The 23,165-nt window shown below is 34.1% G+C and overlaps 1 protein-coding gene across 1 annotated transcript in view; it reads left to right on the plus strand.

Annotated features, from left to right (window-relative positions):
- The window catches only part of LOC136037208 (histidine ammonia-lyase-like), a 44,456-nt gene that overhangs the window by 18,507 nt on the left and 2,784 nt on the right, over positions 1 to 23,165 (plus strand). The window contains exons 5-9 of the mRNA XM_065719796.1: positions 1,910 to 2,105; positions 5,243 to 5,338; positions 7,105 to 7,244; positions 11,795 to 12,026; positions 20,181 to 20,424. Coding sequence (XP_065575868.1) covers positions 1,910 to 2,105; positions 5,243 to 5,338; positions 7,105 to 7,244; positions 11,795 to 12,026; positions 20,181 to 20,424 — 908 coding nt within the window. The remainder of the gene's footprint in view (positions 1 to 1,909; positions 2,106 to 5,242; positions 5,339 to 7,104; positions 7,245 to 11,794; positions 12,027 to 20,180; positions 20,425 to 23,165) is intronic.

Genomic DNA, 23,165 nt, shown 5'->3' on the forward strand with positions numbered 1-23,165 from the left:
AATACTTTTGGGCTGTTATTTGTTTTCTTTGTTTTTAATCATCCAAAATTAACGTAAAATAAAATATGAAGGCATATTACAATGAAAATTTCCTATTATGGCAGTTCCGCACAATTAGTGTTATTTCTTTGAGGAGCAAAACTTTTTATAAATAAATGATAGACTGATTAAAATTGGGTGCATTTATCCCTTATTAATCAGAAATTTGTTAAACGAAGCACAAAATATAGTAGGCAAGCCCTTAGGCAGTATATTGCCGAGCTGTTTCGCGCAAATTGATACTCAACTTTCATCCGTTTGAAGAAAAATCTCAGGTAGTGTAGCATACCGTTTCTTGTCAGCTTTCGAAGTTGGACACAACACTTTTTCCTAGATGGCGGAAGGATATGTTTCTTTTCCATCCATTATTAGTAAATATTAATTTCTTTATGGTGAGCTCTAGCAAACGTATACAAATCTTGGTCTGTAAAAGCAGTATAGTCTTCACATTTTAAGAATGGCGTACTTGAAAGAAAATGGGATTTATCATAGACACGGACGTATTCTAATGCTCTTTGCTGATTTATTACAACCGTAATTATATTTTGTTTTCTCGACTTTCTTTTGCTGTCTTTGAGAAAGGCGTGACTTTCGAGTAAAATTATCGTATTCTGTAATAAGCGAAATTTTTAGAGAATCTTTTGAAATTTAGCATAAATTATACTGCTCTTGCGAATCAAGTTCTGGTGCTTAGCACTAGGAAATTCAGTTTCATCCTAATTGAATGGTCAGCATTTTTTCTGAGAATGCAATTACTCTATCCCGCTTTTTTTTTCACTATCATTAACAGCTGAACGGTATAAAAAAGTAGCTAACCTAATCTTTATCCGGACTAAGGAGGGTTCGAAAGGTAGTGATCAAAATCTTGTAACTGCATTTTTCTCGGAATTAGTTTTGAGCAGAGTAAGACAATTTTTTCTCAGGTCACTGAAGAAGAGCTTGATGGATTTAAAGAACACAACCGAAAAATGTTCAGCTAAGCTTTTCTGCTTGAAAAATAGCTTAAGCAGTAATATTTTTTCAGGCAAAAAAAAATAGTTTCGAAATCTTGGGAACCCCTTTTTCATATGTTACTGAAGTCATCATTCTACTGAACATTATTTAGCATTCAAAAACTAGCCTATCCCCCTGCGTACTTACCTACTAGATGGACACAAGAATAATGGTCTTGGAGAAATAAAATTACCCCGTAATAAAACAAGATTGGGTGTTAAAACTTCTTAGAAAACGACTGCCTACTTACATAAAAAATCGTGTAAATGTTCGAAATACCTGAGTCAAACATTAACCTATCTTGTGCTCTTCATTGTACAGCTACAATTTTAAACAATGACAATAATGGACGCACTGTCGCGATCACCTTTTTTGGTTGTATATATAATTTTAAGATTCGAAAAGAAAGAAAAAAAACAGAACTTCAAGTCTAAAGCAGTATATCAAAAAAATATCAAAAATCCTCAAAATCGTATTAAAATTGCAAGAGTGTAAGCATTGACCCTATAATACATATCTTTTCAGGCAACTATTAGTCTACAAATGATAATGCCTTTTAGGTTTCAGTTACTCTTTCCAGTCGAAAAAAGGTAAATACGAGGGTGATTTCCTTACAAAAGAGAAATCAACATTTTTTTTTCGCTGAGAGATTTTGGCAAACTTCCCCAGCTTGGTTTTGGAAAGCCATGCCTTATTCTGGCAAGCTATTCAATGCAAACAATATTTTTATCATATTATGGCTCATTGTTCTGATAGATAAATAAAAGTGAAAACGATTGAAAAAATTGCCCTCCTTTTTACAAAATGCAATGTCTTCAGGTAGTTGTAGGATACGTTCAGCTTTTGATGTACAGTAACCGTACTTACTTCTGCCCAGGTACTCAAATTACATGATTTAACACCTATAAAGCTGAAAGCTAAAGAAGGTCTGGCACTCATAAATGGGACCCAGCTGATCACAGGTCTTGGTGCAGAAGCAGTCGAAAGGTCGAAGCGAATAGCACGTCAAGCTGATGTTGTTGCTGCAATGACCCTTGAAGTACTAAAAGGAACATCACGTGCTTTTGATCCTGGTAGGTTGAGGATATTTTGGATTTGATTTATATCTGTCATTGCTTCTATGCCTAAAGGTCATAATTTACATGTTTCTGGAACCCAAGCTCGCTAAAAATACTACTCTACAGCTCATTAACTAAAATTTGTATCTGAACGATCCATTAACACCCTGAAGAGGTGCGTATGTTTTCACTCGTTGTAACTCTTCCTGAGTTCAAATTCAATCATTTTATTATTCACATATACACGTATATATTTGACATAAGCCCATGGGGAGACAAACTCGAAAAATTAGGCCTAGACAAAGACAAAATAACAAATAACGCTACAATTCCTAGACAAACACGACGGCAAAGATAAAAATAACACAACCATAATATGAAAGTAGTAACTAGCTCAGGATTCATAAATAAATATAAAGATTATAATATTACTAAATATAAATTGATACTAGAAGATAGCCGAGAGGTCCACATTCACCCAAAGCAACAAACCGTACAAATCTTATTAAATAGACGCTAAATTAAAGAGAATGTTGAACTAAATGAGATTTCAGATTCCTTTTTATCCAACGTTCAATAATTTTATTGCAGTTTATTTTGTACTTTTTAGGGTTCAATGGCCAATTAGAATAATTGAATTACGGTCAAAAGCACTTATTGAAGCCTACTGCTAGTAATTTTTGCTTATTGTACTCCAGAGGTCTAAAAAGCTGCAATTCATCCTTTTACAGCTAGAAAATTCTTGGAACATTCATATATTAGTATATGCTAACAATATTTTTGGTTAGTTTCAAAGGTTTGTGATATTTCGACAGCGTTCAGTAGAACACAATAAAACACTTATTCAATAAGTTTTTGAAATTAATTGCAATAAAATCTGGTGAACGTGGGGGAACTTATGAGCATTCTTAAACATAAGAGTTTCGACCTTCAGATGAAGATATAATTACATTTCTATTGCCTTTATGAGTAAAATTACAGTAAAAAATGTTTTATGTAGCTATTCATAATTTTTGATATATTTAACGACATCAGATGCAATTGACTGGTCGAAAAATTTGTATTTGTTCCTTTTACTGATATTTTGTGAGTAATTTAGAGTTTACTGACAATTTTTATTACATTTAATGTTTTATGGAAATGGTTTCTCATACTGTATTTATATAATTATGATTCTGTTATGGTATTATAGAATTATTGACGGATTGGTTGGTAGTAATATTGTTTGAATTTAATGATAAACTATTAGTAGCACATGGTCTCTCTTGGCGAATAGTTTCTTATTGCATTCTTGTTTAGCCATTTATGCAGTTTGTTAAAACAGGAAATAAATGTATATTTAGTGTGTATACGGGTGATAAAACTTACTGGTTTTCATTTAACTATATCTTCTAATATATATTAGGCCGTGGATAATAATCAGTATTTTGGCGGGTGGGGAGGAGGAGAGCAAAGATTTTGAGGAGCAGTGAAATAGTAAAAAAAATCTTTAAGGATCTTTTCGAAATTTCAAAGATTTTGAGACTTTAACGGTGAAACATTGGATTGGCTTGTTACGTTACATACTCGTTAAAAAAAAGGTCTTTCAAAGGGATGCAAATGCACCAAAATACAAAATAAAATTATAATGAATGATCAATAGTTTGCTTAGTCTTTTTGAATTAGGCTTTCCTTGTCTTGCATCAGGGGTCACCCTATGAGAACATGTTGATTTACACCGTTCAATTTAAGCTGTTTGTATCCATAGCATATATTTTTAGGTATTGGATGTCCGTACTCGTTTTTGATTTTACCTTATCATTAGCAAGGGGCACAAACAGCTCAAGGGGTACGTCAAGAAGGGATTCCTAGGAAGTGGTACCTCAAAAAGCTTTTTGGGTCAAACCTCGAACACTCAGGGTGGAATGGTGGCAACCCCTCATATTTCAAGCTGTGTTTATCCATTGTACATCTATTTAAACTTTTTAGCATTGGGTTTTCTATCAATGTTCTTAGCTTGTTGTTCAAATGTAAGAAAATTTTATCTTCAATGAGATACATTAGCAAATTGTATTCTAAATACTTTCCCCTTCAAGTCAATGCAGCAATATAAACCAATTCAGCCCTTTCTTTCCTTTGCTACCCATTTCCTGTGACCGTTTTTTACTAATTTTTTCCTCTCAGAACAAAATTAAAAATCATTCAGTTTAATTTCTTTTGTAAAACATTAAAAAACTAATAAAATAGTGCATATAACTTGGACGTGCTTTCATCTTATTAGAATGAAAAGGTTTTTTTGTAATTGTAATGCCACTCCTTCAATGACACAATCTTAATTTTACAGTTATAAGATATTTTGAATTGAGCTGGATTTTATTTGACTGAGAATAATAATATTGAAAAAAAAAAATATGCCGTAGGCTCTAGAAGCTTACACTTACCAGCCACACCACCCATGCCCACACTAAAAACAACCATGTAAGTTGCATAAAACACAGAATGAAAAAATTGTGTACGCTTCTCTTACCTTGGTTCTTTATGCTTACTTTTTAGAATTGTACAGAGCGTATAACGCACAATTAATGTCAATATTTAATCTCTTTATATTTCCTTTTTTTCATTTTTTCTTCTTTTCTTGTTAATTTTCTTATTATTTTATATAATATAACAACTGTTGATATTATCAACAGAAAAAATTTGATTTTCTTTACCAGAGCCTCCATCAATATGTGATTTTCGAAAATATAGATGATAGACAATACAACAAATATAACTTACAATAAATTCTGGTAAGACATAGCATGATCTTTTAATGTCTATAAAAGACCAAAATATCACAAAAAGCTTTGAACTTGACCTTTTGCTTTCTGAAAAAGGTACCTTAGCCACCACACAATGGTAACTGTGACATCCTCTTAGCACTAAAACATCGACCCCTTTCCCTTTGGGCAAAAGAAATATTAAGACAGATGGGGTCTCGGCTGAATCTGCTTAAAGTAGCCTTGTTGTATTTTGGAATGGATTCATTATATTATATTTATAATATAAATATAATGTATTTATTATTTGTTATTGATTATTATTTATTATAATATATTCATTATAATTTAATATAATATATTTAAAATATAATTTAATGGATTCATTATATATTGTATCGTTTTTCTTTTTAGAGGTGCACAGACTGCGTCCACATCCTGGACAGAACAAAGTAGCCAAGCGTCTTAGATCTCTCTTACATTCGGATACGTATCCTTCGGAGATTGCAGGTTTGTTTATATTTCACATTAATTTCAAAAACTTTTCTTGAAAAGTGTTCAAAGAAAATTAGAGAGGGAGAATAAAAACTACACAAAGAGGAATAAGGTCATAATATAAGTCGAAACTAAAACTAACCTAAATTACTACGAATAGAAATTATACTACAAATATCAATAATTAAAAACCAAGTCATACTTTAAATGTAGGTAAATACTACAAATTGGATTGGGCTATTGGAATAGGTGACAATCTGACTAGGTTTCTGATAATAGATTGGTGGCAGTTTGTCGGTGAAGAGCCCACCAGCTCAGTGCCTTTAATCACGTAGGGTGAAAATCCTTGTACTATTTAATTCAAATAATGCGTTTAGGCTAAAAAGTTTCTGATAGACCGGAAGGCTGGGGTTTAGGGGCTTCTACGTCACCTTTACTCTCCAATCATCTTTTGCGTTATTCCAGTTCAAACAAGTTGCAACACACCCTCATTTCTGATGCCCATCGAGCATTCCTCAGCTTAGACATGGAGATCGTTATTACACTGAGCGAAGACTTGGGTGATTTTCCTACAGTTTTCCAAAATTGCAAAGCCTGGAATTAGATTAATTTTGCACCAAGTCAGGAGATAGCTTTTGCCTTAAATCGGGACTTTTTATGTCAAGCACCGAATCAGGTCCTACCTTGTTTTCCATATTGAAGCCAAAAAATTTCGCGGCTTGAACTTGAGCTATCTAATGTTGAATCATTGAATTATCTATTTGGATTGAATCAAGAGTTGGCTCATTTACGCTTACCCATGATTTATCTCGATTTTTCAATATGTCATTGAAATTCTCAGCTTGAATTTATATAGCTGTTGTAATAAAAAAGAAAATAAAAAAAAAGGTAGAGAATGCGGCGTTGGACTTTACAGTCCCTACCGTCGGTGCTGATTTCCGTTTCTTGGTCCTCTGCCTCGGGAATCAATTTTTCTTTGCAGAAAATTTGTTTTAATTTATTTATATTGATCATTGCACCACATGAATAAGAGCTAGGTCAAATAACTAAAAACATAGTACAACCTAATTCTTCCTGGCTACCACTTTAGTTCAAAAGTAAAAGTTCAAAATTAAGCCAAGAATATAATGATTGCGAGTCAAATAGGATACTTTAGCACAGAAAATATCCAAGTTCTGTTCTTTTCCTTTACAAGACTGACTTATTCACAATCTACTCATGGGTAAATTCCAAAGTCGACTGAATTATGCAGTGGTGTGGAAATTCCCCTTCATCCAAACATATAGCTTTGGAAGATCGGTCTTTAAATGCATTATATCAAATTATCTGTGGGCATTTGCTGTTCGATGTTTTGGTTGACCTTTAAAGGCTGTTTAGTTGCGAATGACTTTCCCAAGTGCTCTAGAATCTTCGAAGTTTTGTAATGACAAACGGTATTGGTTTAAACACAATATTTTAAATTTTTTGACTGTTTAAAATCTGACTGTTTGGACTAATTGTCTGTGAAACAAAAGAATAATGTGCAAAATTACACCCGTATTTACTTTAAAAAAACATATTGGACTTAGGTCTTTATATTGAATATGAATTATCCTCTGTAATGCTAATACACCATGAAAAAAGAATTGGTAAAATTATTTTTCTTGAACCTTCACTCTTTAACTGCTAAATTTGTGCGTTCACTTTTACCAAGTTTTTTTTTTAACTTCTTTTCTTAATGCTTGGCTGATAAATAATTTAATAGTGTTGTTACATCATTAATAACAGCTTTTTTGTTGCAGAAAGTCACCGATTTTGTGATAGAGTTCAAGACGCATACACTCTTCGATGCACACCACAGGTCCATGGGATATCACACGATACAATCAAATTTGTTTCACGCATCATCACGACGGAAATGAATAGTGCGACTGACAATCCAGTAAGACATCTTTAAAGATTTTTTACAATGCGTTATTGCAATGGTTGAGCTACGTAGTCACACCTGTTGATAAAAAGCCAAAATTAATTTATATGTGCTTTTCTTGATGCAGTGATACATTTACATTCAGTGACGTCATTAAGGGGGAGAAGGGGGGCAGTTGCCCCCATTAATTTGAAAAAAAACTATAATTTATTAAGTAGCTTGAAAACTATTGCTCGTTTTAAGTGTAAAATTTGCTCTTTACTTTGAACATATTATTTTTTTTTCAAACTAACCCATAATCGTTTTTAAGATATTCCATTACATTTCATAATATGTTCCATTTTAATATTTTTCCAAATATACAGCCTTTGAAACCTTATCATCAACAAAAACCTTATCATCTTTTTATAATGATATTCATACTATACCTAAATAGGTCAAATCAGTTGTAGTTTGGTCATGGAACTTGGTAGAGGGGGATCCGCTCCAGGAATTATTTCATTTTTTTAATTTTTATTTCCAGTTTTTAATTGAAAATCGCTCCAAATACTTTTATTTCTAATTGATATGCCTAATAAAAGCTGATAACGTCCGATTTCTTTTGTTTGGGATTCACTTACTAACCCATAAATTTAGAACTGTCCCCATGTATGATACTATGCTCACTTCACTTTTTAATTAATTTAAGGTTTTCTGTCGCAATGATGCCAAGAATTGCTCAGATTTTCTGGGTATTCTTTTTCAAACAATACCCAACGGATAAGTTGATAATTATAGCTTTATTTTTTGAATACTTTCAAATTTGAAATGTGGTCACTATTTAAATGTGGTTAATATGTTACGAAATAATGTTACACAATCTGTGGTAATACTTTGACTTATCTTGTATCTTTCAAACAGTTCGTGGCAACGAACTGTAGTAAGGAGTGACCCGGCTCAATAGTAAACGAAACTCTAAAAAACGGAATTTTGATGCTAAAATATACATCAAAAGAATCAGATTTTCATGTTGATTTTAAATATATAAGTTTCATCAAATTTAGTCTTTTTCATCAAAAGTTACGTGCCTGAAAAAATTTGCCTTATTTTAGAAAATAGGGGAAAACACCCCCTAAAAGTCACAGAATCTTAACGAAAATCACACCATCGCTTTCGGCGTATCAGGGAATCCTATAGCAAAATTTTCAAGCTCCTATCTACAAAAATGTGGAATTTCGTATTTTTTGCCAGAAGACAAATCACGGGTGCGTGTTTATTTGTTTGTTTGTTTTTTGTTGTTTTTTTTTTTCTTTTCCCCAGGGGTCATCGTATCGACCAAGTGGTCTTAGAATGTCGCAAGAGGGCAGATTCTAACGTAAATGAAAAGTTCTAGTGCCCTTTTTAAGTGACCAAAAAAATTGGAGGGCACCTAGGCCCCCTCCCACGCTCATTTTTTCTCCAAAGTCAACAGATCAAAATTTTGAGATAGCCATTTTGTTCCGCATAGTCGAAAACAATAATAACTATGTCTTTGGGAATGACTTACTCCCCCACAGTCCCTGGGGGAGGGGCTGCAAGTTACAAACTTCGACCAGTGTTTACATATAATAATGGTTATTGGGAAGTGTACAGTCGTTTTCAGGGGATTTTTTTTTGGTTTTGGGGATGGGGTTGAGGGGAGGGGGCTGTGTGGGAGGATCTCTCCTTTGAGAAATATGTCATGGGGGAACAGAAATTCAAAGAAAAGGGCGCAGGATTTTCTAAGATTACTATAAAAAAACAATGAAAAAATAAACACGGAAAAGTTTTTTCAATTGAAAGTAAAGAGTAGCATTGAAAATTAAAACGAACAGAGATTATTACGCATATGAGGGGTTCTAAAATACTTTAGCATAAAGAGCGAGGTATTTAGGAGGAGATAAATACCTCGCTCTTTATGCTATAGTATTTTTAGTAATTTCAACTATTCATTCTACGGCCTTTCTGATTCAGGGGTCATTCTTAAAGAATTGGGACAAAACTTACGATTTAGTGTAAAGAACGAGGTATTAACGAGGGTACAAACCCCCTCATATACATAATAAAAATTAAAGAATATAAAAGTTTGTTACGTAAGTTAATTCTTAAGTTACGTATATTTTTTACTAATAAAAATATTCGTTAAAAATTAAAATTTGTAGTTGCCTTTTTATGTAACCGAAAAATTGCATGGCAACTAGGCCTCCTTCCCCATCCCTTATTTCTCAAAATCGTCTGATCAAAACTAAGAGAAAGCCATTTAGCCAAAAAAGGAATTAATATGCAAATTTCATTTTAATAATTTATGTGTGGAGAGCCAAAATCAAACATGCACTAGTTCAAAAACGTTCAGAAATTGCATAAGAAAAACTAGTTTTTTTTTAACTGAAAGTAAGGAGCGACATTAAAACTTAAAACGAACAGAAATTACTCCGTATATGAAATGGGTTGTCCCCTCCGCAATCCCTCGCTCTTTACCCCAAAGTTTGACTCTTTGCCACAATTCTGCTTTTTAAAACAATTAAAAGCTTTAGCGTAAAGAGAGAGGGATTGCGGAGGGGACAACCCATTTCATATACGGAGTAATTTCTGTTCGTTTTAAGTTTTAATGTCGCTCCTTACTTTCAGTTAAAAAAAACTAGTTTTTTTATGTAATACTTATACAGCGCTATTGCGCTGCGTATGATTTTCGTTTGACTTTATGTGGCCCGCCGATATCAATGCCATTTATTAATATAAGTTGGTGAACCCACAAACAACTCAATTTAATAAAAAATGATAAGTAGTATTCCAATAAATTACGTATACTAAAAGTTTAGTACAACAAATTAAATCTTACAGAATCAAAATCCATTCAAAATAACGAGCAAATGAATAGCCGGATCTTGATTCAGTTATGAGATTGAACATCCTGTGCTGGGCGTGGGGGTTGGGAAAGGTAGAGGGGGATATGTACTGCAGCGCTAGTGCTGAATCTGCCAGAAAAGACCTAAGTGTATATGACATCCACCTTCACCCACCTCGAGCCTTGTTTACGGTATACTATTATCGTTTGCAGTAGCGCATTGATGACAGTTTTAGTAAAAGCCGAGCACCAGCACTTATATTTATAATTGTTTAAGGTGTATTTATTGTTTATAATGTATTGCGTAATGTTTTTAAGTTCACCAAGAAGCGTGTTTTCTAAATAGTTACTTTTCATCCCCACCACTTAAACAATACCTACTTCAATAGCACCCCCTTTTACCCTCCGAATGAAAATATTCGAGCTACGCCCCTGCTTACATTACGAAATGAGGAAAAAATTGGTATGAAAAGCCCCTGCCACCTCTAATTTATTCCAAGGCACTTTGTACTAATACGGTGTCTTTGTATATTTTGTCATGTTTCTCATACAAATAGAACAATTGCTGTTCCAAGCCTACATTTTTTATATTTTCAAAAATAATAATCTTTAGCCTGATTGCTTATAATTAATGCTCAGACTTCTTATAATTTATAATTCATGGAGAGAATGACCACAAAAAAAAAAGGCAAAGTATATTAGAAATTAAGAAAATTGGAGACAAGTTAAATGAAATTTAAGATCTGGAGGTGGATTAACATCATGGGTGGCACGAGTCCCAATAATTTGTCTATTTTTACTTTAATATAATTTATCTATATATTGGTGCTTTTTTTTAGGTTTCATGCACTTAACTAGAATAATCTTATGAAACCAGAGGATTTGATTGGCTTCTGTTAACTCCTTGGATTGGAGGAGTAGATTGGGTTTTTCCTTTTGTTAACTATTTAAGTTATGGGTATGAGAAAGTTTAGCCTAAACAGTGTATGATTGAGGAGGGGGAAGACCCCCTCATATACGGAATAATATCTGGTGGTTTTAACTTTTAATATTGCCCCTTACTTTCAGTTTATTTTTGGAAATCGGCCTCCCACGTCTGTGAAAATTTCCCAAGGAAAGTTCCATCGCCAAAAATTCAAAGAACAAACTTTTCTTTTTGCTGAAAAATATATTTATTTTTTCACGGTATATTTTCAAGATTTAGGGGGGGGGGGATATGTTGTCTTCTTCAATTTTCTTCAATAAAAATAGCCAGAAAAGACATTTTCAATGAAATTACCTAAACAACGCAATTTGAAACAAGAAAGGAGGGATGGCAAATGTTTCACACAAAGCAACACAGTACTTTGGTCAGACAAATATTTTATCTTTATTTTCTTCTACTTTACCCGTCTAAATTTTAGTTTTACACAAAATTTAAAAATTGAGACTCATCAAGCTCGTTTACTTAATTTATTATTAAATTATTATTATTTTATTATTAAATTTATTATTAATTTATTATATTTTAATAACATACCACTGAGCCAAGCTCTAAGACATTCTTATTATTACGCTAATGTCACCTGTTTTTTTGTTTGCTGATGTTACGCCCTTGTCTCCTGTTATTTGTCTGGTTTAGACATAAATAAAATCCTTTAAATTAAATCATATAATTTGTATTCCTCCTGGACCATCTGTTGCATTTATCTTTGATTGCAATATTGTCATTACTCTTTTCCAGATTGTCTTGCCAAGCAGAGGAGAGATAATTTCGGCTGGACATTTTCATGGGGAATATCCAGCCAAAGCTCTGGACTATTTAGCTATTGGCGTGCACGAGCTGGCAGCAATGAGTGAGCGACGCATTGAAAGACTTGTAAATCCGTCTTTAAGTGAACTCCCCGCTTTCTTGGTTAAAGATGGAGGTCTTAACTCTGGATTTATGATTGCACATTGCACTGCTGCATCTCTTGGTAAGCCAATCTATTGAACTAACCAAAGATCCTTTAGGACAACAGGCACAAAAAGGGGAAAAACATGGCGTATGCTGTTTTATGAGGACAAGAGAAAATAGAGTTTTCCCAACCCCCCAAATTCTCAGTCCCCTACCCCTCCCCCTAAAAAAACAAATTATGTAAGTCTCAATTCCATCTTACACCTGTGAGACAAACATGGTAAACTTACCAAAATCGCGCATGCAATTTTTCACCTGTTAATGAAACTTACCGAATATATTCAATTTATTTAATAAGATATTTTTGCTTACGATAGAGTTCAGGCTCAGACATAAAAGGACAAAAAAATGCATGTTATCTTGTGAACATCAGAACACAAACTGAACACGACTAAGATTGTGAAAGTACTCAGGAGAAGCATAGGAAACAATCATAACATGATTGTTTTCGAATAAGCGTTTGAACTAATGTTGACTGCATGGGAACTAAAATTAATTGTTCGTTATGTTGTTAAAGTACTACTTTTGACTCAATATTAAAAGAGGACTTCTTCTACCTCTCTATAGTACTGCTAGATCCTGCAGATGCGATTTTCAGTTAATAAATAAAGCTCAAGCTCATTTCTTTTTCCTATCTTTTATTGAAAATATTGATTTTGTTGTTAATTAAATAAAAAACATTTTTTTAACTGAAAGTAAGGAGCGACATTAACATTTACAGCACAAAGAAATTATTCCGTATATGAAAGGGGCTGTCCCCGCCTCAACGGCCACTCCTTACGATAAAGTTTCAATCTTTCTCACAACTCTATTTTTTAAAACAATAAAAACTTTAGCATAAAAATCGGGACGTTGAGGAGGAGACAGCCCCTTTCATATATGGAATAATTTCTGTTCGTTTTAAGTTTTAATGTTATTCCTTACTTTCAGTTGGAAAAAACCTGTTCTTTTATTTAAATATAACCACAAGTCGAAGACATACAATATTTTTAGTTTATTATCACATAAAAATCGTAGTTATGATAGTTTTCACGATTTAAGATAAAATTATATACCAAGATTGGCCGGAAAATAACACAAACAAATTATTGCTTAAATCGGCCATTACTTAACAAAATTCGAACTTTAGCGTAAAGAGCAGGGCGTTGAGGAGGGGACAGACCCTTCCATATAAGGAATAATTTATGTTCGTTATAAGTTTCAATGTTACACCTTACTTTCAGTTGGAAAAAACCTATTTTTTATTTAATAACAACCATAAGCCGAAGACATACAATATTTTTGGTTTATTATCACACAAAAATCGTAGTTATGAAGCTGCTTAAGATGAAATTATGTGCTAAGATTGGCCGGAAATAACACAAACAAATTATTGCTTATATCGGCCATTACTTAACAAAATTTGAATTTCAGCGTAAAGAGCGGGGTGTTGAGGAGGGGACAGCCCCTTTTTTATACGGAATAATTTCTGTTGGTTTTAAGTTTAATGTTACTCGTTACTTCCAGTTGGAAAAAAAACTATTTTTTTTTGTTTAAGAACAACCACAAGCCAAAGACATACAATGCTTTTTGTTTATTATCAAATAAAAATCGTAGTTATGAAGCTGCTTAAGGTAAATTTATATGGAAGATTGGCCGGAAAATAACTCAAACAAATTATTGCTTATACTGGCCATTATTTAACAAAATTCAAACTTTAGCGTAAAGAGCGAGGCATTGACGAGGGGGTGAACCTCCTTATATAAGCAATATCAGGGGGTTTGCCCCTCGTGAATGCCTCGCTCTTCACGCTAAAGTTTGAATTTTGTTCCAACTCTTTAAAAATGACCCCTGAATCGCAAAGGCCGTTTAATTAGTATGAATAGCTCTTTGGAAATTACTAAAAAATACTTTAGCTTAAAGAGCGAGGTAAAAAATTGAGCATGGGAGGGGACCCAATTGCCCTCAAATTCACCACTAGAACTTTTAATTTCCGTTCAAATGAGCCCTCTTGTAAAATTATAGGACCACTGGATCGATACGATCACCCCTGGAAAAAGAAAAAATAAACACGCATCCGTGATATTTCCTTTGGCAAAAATACAAAATTCCACACTTTTGCAGATAGGAGCTTGAAACCTCTACAGTAAAGTTTTCTGATACGCTGTATCTGAGGTTGTGATTTTCATTAAGGTTCTATGACTTTTAGGGGGTGTTTCCCCATATATTTGAAAATAAGGCAAATTTTCTCAGGCTCGTAGGTTTTAATGGGTACTAAACTTGATGAACTTATCAAACAGTTCGTGGCAACGAACTGTAGTAAGGAGCGACCCGGCTCAATAGTAAACGAAACTCTAAAAAATGGAATATTGATACCAATAGCTACATAAAAAAAATCGCATTTTAATGCTAATTTTAAATATATAACTTTCATCAAGTCGTTCATTGATCTTACCTATCAAAAGTTACGAGCCTGAGAAAATTTGCCTCATTTTGGAAAATAGGGAAAAACACCCCCTAAAAGTGATGCAATCTTAACGAAAATCACACCATCAGATTCAGCGTATCAGAGAACCTTATTGTAGAAATTTCAAGCTCCTATATACAAAAATGTGGAATTTTGCATTTTTTGCCAGAAGACAAATCACGGACGCGTGTTTATTTGTATTTTTGTGGTTTTTTTTCCAGGGGTGATCCTATCGACCCAGTGGTCATAGAATGTCGCAAGAGGGCTCATTCTAACAGAAATAAAAAGTTCTAGTGCCCTTTTTAAGTGACCAAAAAAATTGGAGGGCACCTAGTCCCCCTCCCACGCTCATTTTCCCCCAAAGTCACCGGATCAAAATTCTGAGATAGCCATTTTATTCACCATAGTCGAGAAACTTAATAACGATGTCTTTGGGGACGACTTGCTCCCCCGCAGTCCCCCTGGGAGGGGTTGCAAGTTACAAACTTTGACCTGTGTTTCAATATAGTATTGGTTACTGGGAAGTGTACGGAGGTTTTCAAGGGTATTTTTTGGTTTGGGGGGGGGGAGACTTGAGGTGGGAGGGGGGGGGGCTACGTGGGAGGATCTTTCCATGGAAAAAATTCTCATGGGGAAGAGACTTTCAATGAAGGGGGCACAGGATTTTCTAGCATTATTTAAAAAAACAATGAAAAAATATATATGAAAAGTTTTTTCTACTGAAAGTGAGGAGCAGCATTAAAACTTTCAACGAGCAGAAATTATTACACATATGAGGGGTCTACCTCCTCGTAATACCTTGCTCTTAACGCTAACGTATTTTTAGTAATTTCAACTATTTATTCTACGGCCTTTGTGATTCAAGGGTCATTCTTATGGAATTGGGACAAAATTTAAGCTTTAGTGTAAAGAGTGAGGTATCGACGAGGGGTTAACCCCCTCATATACGCAATAAAAACATATGAATATAGAAGTTCATTACGTAAGTTAATTCGTAAATTACATATATTTTTTACTAATGAAAATGTTCGTAAAAAATTAGAAGTTCTAGTTGCCTTTCTAAGTAATCAAGAAATTGGAGGGCAACTAGGCTTCCTCCCTCGCTCCTTTTTCTTAAAATCTTCCGATTAAACCTATGAGAAAGCCATTTAGCAAAAAAAAAATAATATACAAATTTCGTTTTAATTATTTATGTGCGGAGAGCCAAAATCAAAACATGCATTAATTAAAAAACGTCCAGAAATTAAATAAAAAACAAGTTTTTTTAAATGAAAGTAAGGAGCAACATTAAAACTCAAAACAAACAGAAATTACTCCGTCAACGAAAGGGGCTTTTCGTCTTGAACGCCCCGCTCTTTACGCTAAAGTTTTTTTACTGTTTTAAGAAGTAGAGTTAAGAGAAAGAGTCAAACTTTAGCGTAAAGAGCATGGCGTTCAAGAGGAAAAGCCCCTTTCATATACGGAGTAATTTCTGTTCGTTTTAAGTTTTAATGTCGCACCTTACTTTCATTTGAAAAAACTCGTTTTTTTTTTTTAATATATTTAGAATCAGCATAGAAATCTGATTCATTTGATGTATCTATTGGTATCAAAATTCCGTTTTATAGAGTTTCAGTTACTATTGAGCCGGGTCAAACTTACAGTTCATTACCACGAACTGATTGAAACACTAGATAGCTAATTCGGAAACCCACTTCAAATTCTACAGTTTTCTTCAAAAGAACTGTTTTCCTTCGCCACATGATTGTGCGAAGGTGCCACACAAATCGTAACACAATTTAAAAGAATTACTGGTAAACGAAAGTTGATGAGAAATGAATGTTTGCATTGCTTTTCCAAAGGAAAGCTTTTCAGCTCTTATGGAGTCTGATATTTTAGATGTCTCTTAATCTTGGAAAGTATGTTTTTCAAGGGTAACGTAATTCTTTTGTTGATTGATTTTTTTTTGGAAAAGGACCAAGAAAATATACGGTGTCAGTAAGAAACGAATTTTTAATACTCGGTTTTCTTTTAAAATCTACTAATCAACAAAAACCAGAGATAAACTGAAACTAAAATTCAAACAAAACAGAGAGCTAGGATGATATGTTCATTCAATGAGTCACCCATAGCATCTGACGACTAACCAATCTTATTGATTATGCAAACGGTAGATGCTACATAAATAAAGACACTAAACTTTCTACTTCCCTTATGAGCCTGTTCTGCCACTACCTCTTCCTATCATGTTTGATACAGGACTTAACACTTAAAGTTTTGGGAAAACTAATACAGGGAAGAAAAGTAGAACAATAGGGAAATTTTTTATATAAGACAGTTGAACGCAACTTTAAATGGATATTTCGACCCTGTATCCAAGGGTGTCCTCAGCAAAACAAGTGAAGAAAAAACGAATATAAAAGACCGCACATTAAAAAACAATCTGTAAAACTAAAATATTTTCAAAACAGCCCTAGCATCATTACTTCAAGGAAGTTCAACCAGGAAAAAACAAGTTTTTCCCCCGTGGTAGCTTTGTCCAAAATTTTACCGTTTACCAAAATTACATACGCAAGGTATCCCTTAAGGCCTATTGTAGCATGTACGAAAGCCCCTGCTTCCAGTATGTGAAAGTAGTTATGTACAGTCTTCAAACCTTTGCTCTATTCCCAAAAATCGTACATAAGTGATTCGGTAGATTTAGTGGAAAAACTTAAAATGCAAGCATTTCAGAAAATACAATAGCAGTAAGTAGTTTTGACATAGTTTCTATGCACACTAATATTTATGTAGCAATATCAGAGCAATTACTAAAAAACAGAATGGAATAAAATCATCACTTAATCGAAGATTCAACAACATAGATTGCGAGGTTTCAGATGGAATATTCTATGGAATAGATTGCGAGGTTTTAATGTCCCTAGTCAAAATTTATAATAGGTACTCAATGTATTTTCAGTTCCGTAATTCTTTTTATCAACAAATAAAGGGACTCCCCATGGGGGCACCTCCATCCCGGTTGTTAGCGAATATTTATGTAACATTAGGTAATAAAAAAAAAGGTAAAGGATGCGCACTAGAACCTTAAGGTCAAAACCGGCGGTGCTGATCTCCGTCTCAAGGCCTTTCAGCGAGGAAGTCCAAAGAGGGGATGAGGGCCAGCCGTCCTGTGCTTTTGCACACCCATCCTGTTAAATAATAATGTTATGTAGTGTAACACTCAAGACCTACAAGCCTGTTTCCGCTACCAGTAGTGTAAAAACCTCATATATACAGGCTTGAGATGGTAGACCTGCGATAAAGTTGTCACTATGAGAAGAGTACTCAATTTCATACGAAGAAATTGTTCAGGGGATTGCCCAGGATTTAAAACTCAACTGGAAGCCCCTTTGCTCAGCTATGATGCTATTGCATGAAGTGTATCTTGTTGAAGTGTTGGTGTAACCAACTGATGGACCATTCGTGCCAGGAAAGAGACTTCGAAGACTCTTCAGCATTACCAAAAATTGATCAAAACACACATTCTTTCAAGTTGAACGACTTTCTCCCAATCACTTTCCTGCGTTAGCTAGAAAGTAATCATCATACCGAAAAAAAATTTCTTGTCCAGCTTTTTGATCGTTATTATAATGGTCTTGGGTGTGGGAATTTACCCAGAAAGTCCTTCGAGTGGAGAGGTGAGTCAAACAGATGGTGGTAACAAACTGTAAATTCGACTCGGCTCAATAGCAACCGAAACTCTAAAAAAACAGAATTTTGATACCAATAGATACATCACAAGAATCAGATGTTTATGCTAATTTAAAATATACAAATTTCATCAAGTTTAGTCTAACTAATAAAGAGATACGAAACTGAGAAAATTTGCCTTTTTGGAAAAGGGGGAAAACACCCCCAAAAAGTCATGGTCTTAACGAAAATCACACCATCAGATTCAGCATATGAGAGAAATCTACTGTGGATGTTTCACGCTCGTATCTGCAAAAATGTAGAATTTTGTATTTTTTGCCGGTAAAAAGATCGCGGATACGTGCTTATTTGTTTTTTTCCAAGGGGTGATCTTATCGACCCAGTGGTACCAGTATATCATGAGAGGGCTCATTCGAACGGAAATTAAAAGTTCTAGTGCCCCTTTTGAGTGACGAAGATACTTGGAGGGTAATTAGGTCCCCTCCCATGCTCATTTTTTCCCAAAGTCACCCGATCAAAATTCGAGATAGCCAGTTCGGTAAGTATAGTTGAAAAATCTAATAACTATGTCTTTGAGAATGACTTTGAAAATGGCCTCACAGTCCCTGGAAGATGGGCTGCAAGTTATGAATTTTGCCCATTGTTTACATATAGTGTTGCTTATCGGGAAATACCCTGACGTTATCAGGGGAATTTTGTTCTGGTAGGGAGATAGGGGGTCACGTCAGAGGATCTTGCCATGGAGGAATTTTTCATGGGATAAGAGAATTTTCTATGAAGGGGGCACTGGATTTCTCAGCAATATTTAAAAAACGCTCAGAAATTAAATTTCTGAATTATTAATGACAGGAAACGACAGTAAAATGACAGAAATTATTTGTATATAAGGGGTTCGCCCCCTCGTTAATACCACGCTCTTTACACTAAAGGTTTTTACTTTCAAAAGAGCTATTTATTCTAATTAAACGGCCTTTGTGATTCAGGGGTCATTTTTAAAGAACTAAAACAAATTTCGAATTTTAGCGGAAAGAGCTAGGTATTGACGAGGGGGCGAATCCCCTCATATACGTACTAATTTCTGTTTATTTTGAGTTAAATGTTGCTCCTTACTACCAGTTGAGAAAACTTGTTTTTTAAACTTCATTTCACAACTATGATCCAAGTATACATAGAGTGCTACATAGTGTGCAGTTTCCACACTATGTGGAAGCTACGGTACATGATATTACTGGAGAAATCAAGATTTTTTGAACGGAAAAAACACTTATACACATTTCCAGTTGAAAAAAAATTTGTCTGAGGTAAACAAAAGAACTTGTTCACAATGAAAATGTTGCAAAATTTTGATTGGATTTGGAAAACAGGCAATTTTAAAAAAAAATAAAGGAAGATAAATAAAATGTCAAGAATTTTTGGATTTGAAGGATTGGATTTTGGATTTGAAGGATTTGAAGGATGTAATTTTAAAATTCAGTTTGCAATTTTTCTGTAAGATTTAAAATAAAACATGTGTTTCTGAGGCATTACACATTTCCAACAACCAAGTAAAACAATGTCTGTTAAGTAAGCAAAGTCTTTAGTCTACACCAGAAAAGGGGTTGCGAGCTCTGTTTTGAGTCTGATTTAAAAAAAAAATTAAGCTGAAAATATAAACTTAACTGGTTAAGATTGGTTTTTACTAGGTGGACTGAAGTTTGAACAGTTCACGTAGTCCATATCTGCTACTCCGCGGTTTTCTTTTATGAAAATGCTGAATCAGTTTTAATTTTTGTTTTTCAGTCATAATTTGTTTATTCTTTCGTTTTTATTCTATTTGTATCATTTATGTGTAACTGATTAATGCTGTTTCTTTTAAATGCAAATGAGTTTTAAATGAAAAAACATGATATTCTCTTAATGAAAGCTTAGAAAATGTTGATAAATATTTCCAAATTGGTGATTGAGCATCTTTACAGAATAAAATATAATAAAAAGTAACTTGAATCCGTTATACTTGTTTAATTTAGCTTTCTTTTTCGACGAGTTTATTCCTATCTATTTTTGTCTTTCATTTTATAGTATCGGAAAACAAGGTACTATGTCATCCATCGAGTGTTGATTCTCTAAGCACCAGTGCTGGGACAGAAGATCATGTTTCAATGGGTGGCTTTGCAGCCAGAAAAGTGCTTAAAATTATGAGCAACGTAGAGAGAGTGATTGCTGTTGAGTTGCTGGCTGCATGCCAAGCAATGGAATTTTTAAGGCCACTTAAGACCACAAAACCTTTGGAAGCTGTATATTCCCTTGTTCGTGAAACCGTACCGTAAGCTAACTTTTTTTTTAATTTTCTTGTTCTACTAAAAAAGGGCTTTTAGAGTCGGCTATCGAGCCTTTATTTCCAAAAATATAGGATTTATTTCCGAAACCTGAGTATCACAAAGTGGGCCGCATTCGCACTTTAGAGTTAACTTAAAAACAAACAGAAAAAAAAATGTTAAGATTGGCCCTGAAAAAAAAACAACATGTCAAAACATTAAAGCAAAAACTTGCATAATTCATATATGAATAAAACTGATTAATAAAACACAGAGACAATTGTGTTTTTGTGACTAAAAATACAAAACAACTTAGTTTAAAATTGACTATAGAAAGTATGTTCAAAATTAGTAAAATAAACTTTACTCAATAGGGTAGATAAAAGGATTAATTTTATTCTGGAAGAACAAAACTAAATTTGTGTGAAATTGCGGATTTTCGCTGGAGAAGAACGGACTTTACCCTAATTGGATATTATTCTTAGGCACCTTTTTGGGACATACTCTATCGTGTATATTCTATCGTATCGGACATACTACTACTACTATTACTAATAACTCACTGCAGCACCAAGCCGCCAAAGGCCAACACAGCTACGTACGCTCCTCCTCCAACCTGATCTATGTAAGGCCTCCCTCTTTACACCCTCCAAGGAAGCTCCCATTTCCTTTAAACTTTATTTATGACATCCTCCCAACCCAGACAAGGACGACCTGCTTTCCGTATAGCCCCAGACGGTTGGCCAAAAAAAGGCCAGAAAGTATCATATTACTCAGTAATTTGCTACCTACAGAGACCAGACTAATGCCTCGATAATTACTCACACTCACTCTTGTCATCTTTCTTATACAGTGGTTTAATTAAGGTTTTCCTAAAATCATTGGGTACTTCCCCTTTTTCAAAAATCATGTTCATAATCTTCAGTAGCTTATTGCTAACCTCAGAGCCACCATATTTAAGAAATTCATTAATCACACTATCAGCACCTGAAGCCTTATTATTTTTTAATTCTTTTAGTACTGTCGCTAATTCTTCTTCACTAAACAAATCTTCCTTCACATCTAAGGTATCACAAACTTCTTCATTTTCATCTATATCTTTTCCCGCAACTGTATCTCGGTTTAGCACATTCTCAAAATGTTCCACCCATCTTTCTTTAACTTTTTCCTTATCACTAATTGTGGCCCCATTTCTATCTTTAACCGGCACTAGTCCGGATTGGCTACTCCCTTTCAATTTATTAATGCCAGTATAATATTTTACTATTATGCCGTCTAGCCGTATCTTCCAGATCCTCAGGAATTTTATCCATGGCCTCCACTTCACATCTCCTTAGTTCATATTTTAATACTTTCTCCACTTTCTTTACATTCCTTGTTTTCATACGACCTATCACTCTGATAATTCTTGTACAAACCCCTTCTACTCTCTATTAAACCTAATGCTTTTTCACTAATATTCCTAGTTGCAGTCCTAGCACTCTTCCCTAAGACACCATCAGCAACTTCACAAATTGTTTTTCTGAAATCATTCCATCCATCTTCCACATTGTCAAATTTTAAACTCTCAAGTTTAGTAATCAACTGTTCCTGGAAGTTTTTTCTCAAATTTTCATCCTGGAGTCTACCAACATCACAACTTTCTGGGAGGTAGTTACCCTTCCGAAATTTCAGCTTTAAATTAACCTTAGACACTACTAGATGGTGATCTTTACTTTTAACATCAATAACAGCACTCTTCTGTTTACAATAACTTCTGTTTACAATAACATAATCAGTAAGGTTTGCTGTCTTACCATCACATGAATACCATGTCAACTTATGGGCCATTTTGTGACCAAACACCGTATTGGTTATAACTAGGTTGTTATACCTACAAAATTGCAAAAGTCTATAGCCATTACTGTTTTTTTTCCTACACCCAATTTACCTAGGCTATGATACCATCTATCCCTATTTCTACCAGCCTGCAAAAACACAATATTTCTACGTGGCACCCTGTCTATTTGCTCCTGTAACTGTAAGTAAAATTCATCTGAGTCACTAGTATCTCCATCAGTTGGTTCAACAGGGGCATATACTACTATAACTGATATCCTGAACTTTTTGGTCATAAAATGAGCAATTAGTATTCTATTATTAATACCTTTCCAGCCTAAACAAGACTTACCAGCTTCCTTATTCATTATGAGCCCTACTCCCTGTCTATGTACCCCATCCTCCCTGCTTGAGTAAACAAATTCTATGTCACCTAATTTCATGCTTCCTATCTCTGGGATATGAGTTTCTCAAACTCCTAATAAATCAGTTCAAACCGTTCAACCGGTTTAATTCGTATCGGACATCGTGTCCAAAAATTCCTTGGAGATGCTGGAAAGCCAAATAGGACAAGCGTGCTCAAGGGTTGGGCGTACGAGATTAAGGAAAATTCATAAACATTTAAAAATTTCCAAAACAATTTCTAAAACAACTCTAAATGTTCTAAAAATAATTTTTGATTTTTTAAAGGAATTGAAGCAAGTAAAACAGGTATTGGGCCGTTATTAAATATCATTAGTACGGTAATGCCATTTTAAATCCCTTGAATTAAACCATTTTAAATGCCAATTATTTTCATAATACAGTCGATATTTAAGGGGGAGAGGGCAAGTGACATAAAGGGATGTTTTAAATTTGATTGTTAAGTCTCTTGACTTTGAACGATTGATAGTCATATCATTAATTTTATTTCGCCTCTCTAAGACAGTTC

This window comes from Artemia franciscana, chromosome 16 (genome assembly GCF_032884065.1).
Source record: "Artemia franciscana chromosome 16, ASM3288406v1, whole genome shotgun sequence".
Lineage (NCBI taxonomy): Eukaryota > Metazoa > Arthropoda > Branchiopoda > Anostraca > Artemiidae > Artemia > Artemia franciscana.